This window comes from Bombina bombina, unplaced genomic scaffold (genome assembly GCF_027579735.1).
Source record: "Bombina bombina isolate aBomBom1 unplaced genomic scaffold, aBomBom1.pri scaffold_1770, whole genome shotgun sequence".
Taxonomy (NCBI): Eukaryota; Metazoa; Chordata; class Amphibia; order Anura; family Bombinatoridae; genus Bombina; species Bombina bombina.
This window is the reverse complement of record NW_026510717.1, coordinates 32,660-36,332: the sequence shown is the minus strand read 5'-3', so window position 1 is coordinate 36,332 and position 3,673 is coordinate 32,660. Positions and strand designations below refer to the sequence as shown.

General features: G+C 33.7%; 1 protein-coding gene across 1 annotated transcript; it reads right to left on the bottom strand.

Annotated features, from left to right (window-relative positions):
* Window positions 1-790: 790 nt before the first annotated feature.
* On the bottom strand, window positions 791-3,390 carry LOC128643338 (zinc finger protein 407-like; the record flags this gene model as incomplete). The annotated part of the gene is made up of 1 exon (XM_053696269.1): window positions 791-3,390. A coding segment is annotated over one exon (1,325 nt), but the record flags the coding sequence as incomplete, so codon positions are not given.
* Window positions 3,391-3,673: the final 283 nt, after the last annotated feature.

The following is a 3,673-nucleotide window of genomic DNA, read 5'->3' as shown; positions in this document are numbered from 1 at the left end:
TTGGCTCATAGGAGCTCTGGAGCATGCACATGTCATTAGCACTCTACGGTAGCTTTGTTTGCATCAACGTCTATGGCAATGTTACACTGCTATCATAGAGTGCTAAAGACGTGCACCCCCTTGTGAGCGCCTATGAGCATACCTAGGTTTAACCTTCAAAGGATACCAAGAGAACAAAGCATATTAATAAAAGTTGAAACGTGTCAAAGGAATGCTCTATCTAAACCATGAAAGATTTATTTTGACTTTACTATCCCCATCCATTTATAAGTCTTATTTTAAAAGTATCTGAAAAATGCATTTGCTTTGGAGAATACTGTAAATATCATAATGAAATTAAGCATCCAAGATGATTGTATCTACCTTTATTTAATGTGTGCTATATGATTTCCAGTTGGATCTGATTAATCTAATATTTGGAGAAAAAAAAATAGATCATATTTTCTATCTAAACATGCATCTATCTATTTATCTATTATCTATCTATTTATCTATGTACAGTGAACTTATTACACTCCACTTTTATAAATTAAACAATGTTGTTATTATTTTATAAAATAAGGATTTTTTTTGCAATTGCGTGACCTTTGTATAGTTGCATAATGGTTGTTACAGAGACATATGAAAATTTTGATATTGCTATGCTTTTCAATATGATGTGGTTTTCATAGTGATTAAAATACATTTAATTTAAGAATCACTTTCATTACAGTTTATAGAAAATATGCTCAATATTCTTTCTGGGGTATGTACAAATATTTTTGTAAAAAGAATTCAAAATAACATCCACTAGTAACTAGATTTTGTTTATTTGAAAAAGAAAAAAAAAAAACACACAAAAAAAACCCAAAACAAAAACATCACAGATTTAAACATGGTAGCACAAAGCTATAGAAAAACAAAACTTAGAGGCAAATTGAAACCCAGTAGTCGGAGATGTAGTAGTTTCATATTTGGGGTCAAGGAAGACTCTCTCAAAAATAAATTAAGCCAGCACGATTTACTTCAATAGCAGAAGAAATGTAAAACTCCCTTCTTCAGTGTAATAGGTATATTATGTAACTGGGTCATACACAGCAAACTCTTAAAATGTTAATTTCACCAACATCTTGTGAGATCTATACCCTTACATCTTGTGGACGATTGCTAACTTAATATATATAATAAGGCAGAATATAGCCGTTATTTTAAGAAATTGTCCATAGATTACAAATATTGTTTCCATTGCCTTAAACTTCAGCATGTCTTCCAATTTAATAAATAAAAAAACTGTAAATGTAGATGTTTATTACAATTATTGTGATTGTGAGCAAAGGATTGAAAAAGTCTGTTTTATATTTAAGATATGTTTGATGCTTATAAACCATAAGTCTACAAGAAATGAATTATATTCGACAGGTTTTCAAAAAGTAAATCAAAATAATACATGAAGGATTTCCCTTTTTAATATCACAAAACATGTATATAATAATTTCAACCAATGTTATATTATCCAAACTATTGCAAAGCTTGGTATGACTGGCTTTATTTTTCCATATCACACTTTTCAGCAGACTAAATAATAAAAGATTATTAAGCAAGTAAAAGCTGACTTAAGCGTATATGTATACTGATATTTTCTTGTGTTTTGTTAAAAATAATTTTAAGCACAAAGGTAATTTGAATATATTTGAATTCAAGTAACAACACTTCCTTTTGGCTGCCATACAGAAGGCCCCATGGTATGAGCTCATTTAAGACAATTTGCTATTTAGAAACACGCTTTGGCTGTAAGATAACTTTGACAAAGTGCTGCCTCACTTTGCCTTTATATAGTTAAGTTGCTGTTCATTTGTAGAGCTGTTAATTATAAATTATATTAAGAGAATATGTTTTTGATATTTAATTCAGACAAAACTATATGTTAAGTGAGGGATGGATTAAAAAGACCTTTCACATAAAAGTGTAAACAAAACAGATTTTTTACAAAATCACAATAAGAACTGCAAATGTGGTTCCTGTGCACCAGTTTGCATTAGATAGCCTTATTTTATGATTCTAGACGTTTTGTTTTTTTACTATTTATTTATTTTTGGTTTGACTCAGCATTGTCTTGGGGGCTACACTCTGAATAGACAACCATGCTGGCTATCTCTTGTGTTTCCTCATCAGAAGCAATCTGTGCATTCAAAGTCGTTTCAGCATGAAGAATATCTTCAGATCCATCTGTTTCTATTACTGTGTGTGAATAAATGGCACCTTCTTTTTGAACTTCTCCATTAGGCAATTCTGTCACAAAATAATGCGTTGTACCTTCTGGAAAGCTGCCATCAGCATTCTGAACCATGGCTTGAGCTATCTCTTCAGTGACAATGATCTGTGAAATCTCTCCATTTGACTCAACAATATCCATATGTTGTTCAGGTATACTAAATGTATGCCCTTCTGCGTTATGCATGATTATACGAGATCCTTCACTGGAGACCATATGAACAGTACCCTCATCATTTACAATTACTTGAGTAACTCCTCCTTTAATTAGTTGGTCAGCAGCACCAGAATCGCAAACAGCAAACTGAAGAACCCCATGAACCATTTTTTTGAATGCCACATGAGCTGATTCCTCTGAGGTCAGAATCCTTGAAGAATGCATGACTTGACCAACAACTTCCATTGGTTCAATGTCTTGCTGATCTTCCTGGATCTCATGAAACATCTGTATCTCCTGTGTGTTGTGATCACTACATTCCTGATGACTTATCCTAATAGATGACTCTTCCATTGGGTTTTCTATTCTACTGTTTTGATTTTTTACATCTTCCACATTTCCAAGCTCTGTTACAGCACAAAGTAGTGCATCCAATGCAGAGGAAGAATCAGCCGCATGCATAGTCTGTGATGCATCTAAAATATTCTGTGCCATGACTTGTTGCACCACATTTCCACTGGAATCTGTAACTGTTTCTATTGAAACAGACTCGGCAACATCTCCTCCTTCCACTGGTCCTTCCACTACTACAACTTGTGTAGCTCCATCTGGCAGTTGAATATCTTCTTGAATGATGCTCTCCATGTGAGCAGCTTGACCTGTAGCTATAACTTGGCCATCTTCAGTAATATGGACAACTTGAGCTACTTGTCCACCCATTGCCAAGGTCTGGAGAGTTGCTGCTGCTGTCTCCTCAACAGAAGTATCAATTGTAAAATCGCCTTCATAATCAGTAGGAAATCCTTGAATAATAATGACTTGCTGAACTTGTTCATTTGCATGTGGATGTTTTCTGTTACTTCGGACAATCTTTTCCTTAATTGGAGAGGGCTCAGGTGTAGCTGCAGTAAAAGGGCTATTTGTCTCCACAAAATTGGCACCTTGTCCCTTCAGACGACATTCGAATGATTTGGAAACAATACCTACAAAATAAAATGTATTAGGGTTATATAATGGGATTAAGACAAGATGCTCATAATTAAAACATGTATTTATTAAACACATTTTCTATACTATGTTTACAGCTTTTTTTGCTACATAGAAAAGATGGCCTAGCTCGGACAGTGTAAAGACAGATAGACTGACAAATAAATAGATATAGTACACATAACATAACACATCAGATCACCCCTTGAAATAAAAGAGATATTTCTGGCCCCTCCTCATTCTTCAGCTATACTAGCAAAGATTTTGGGTGGTATTGAA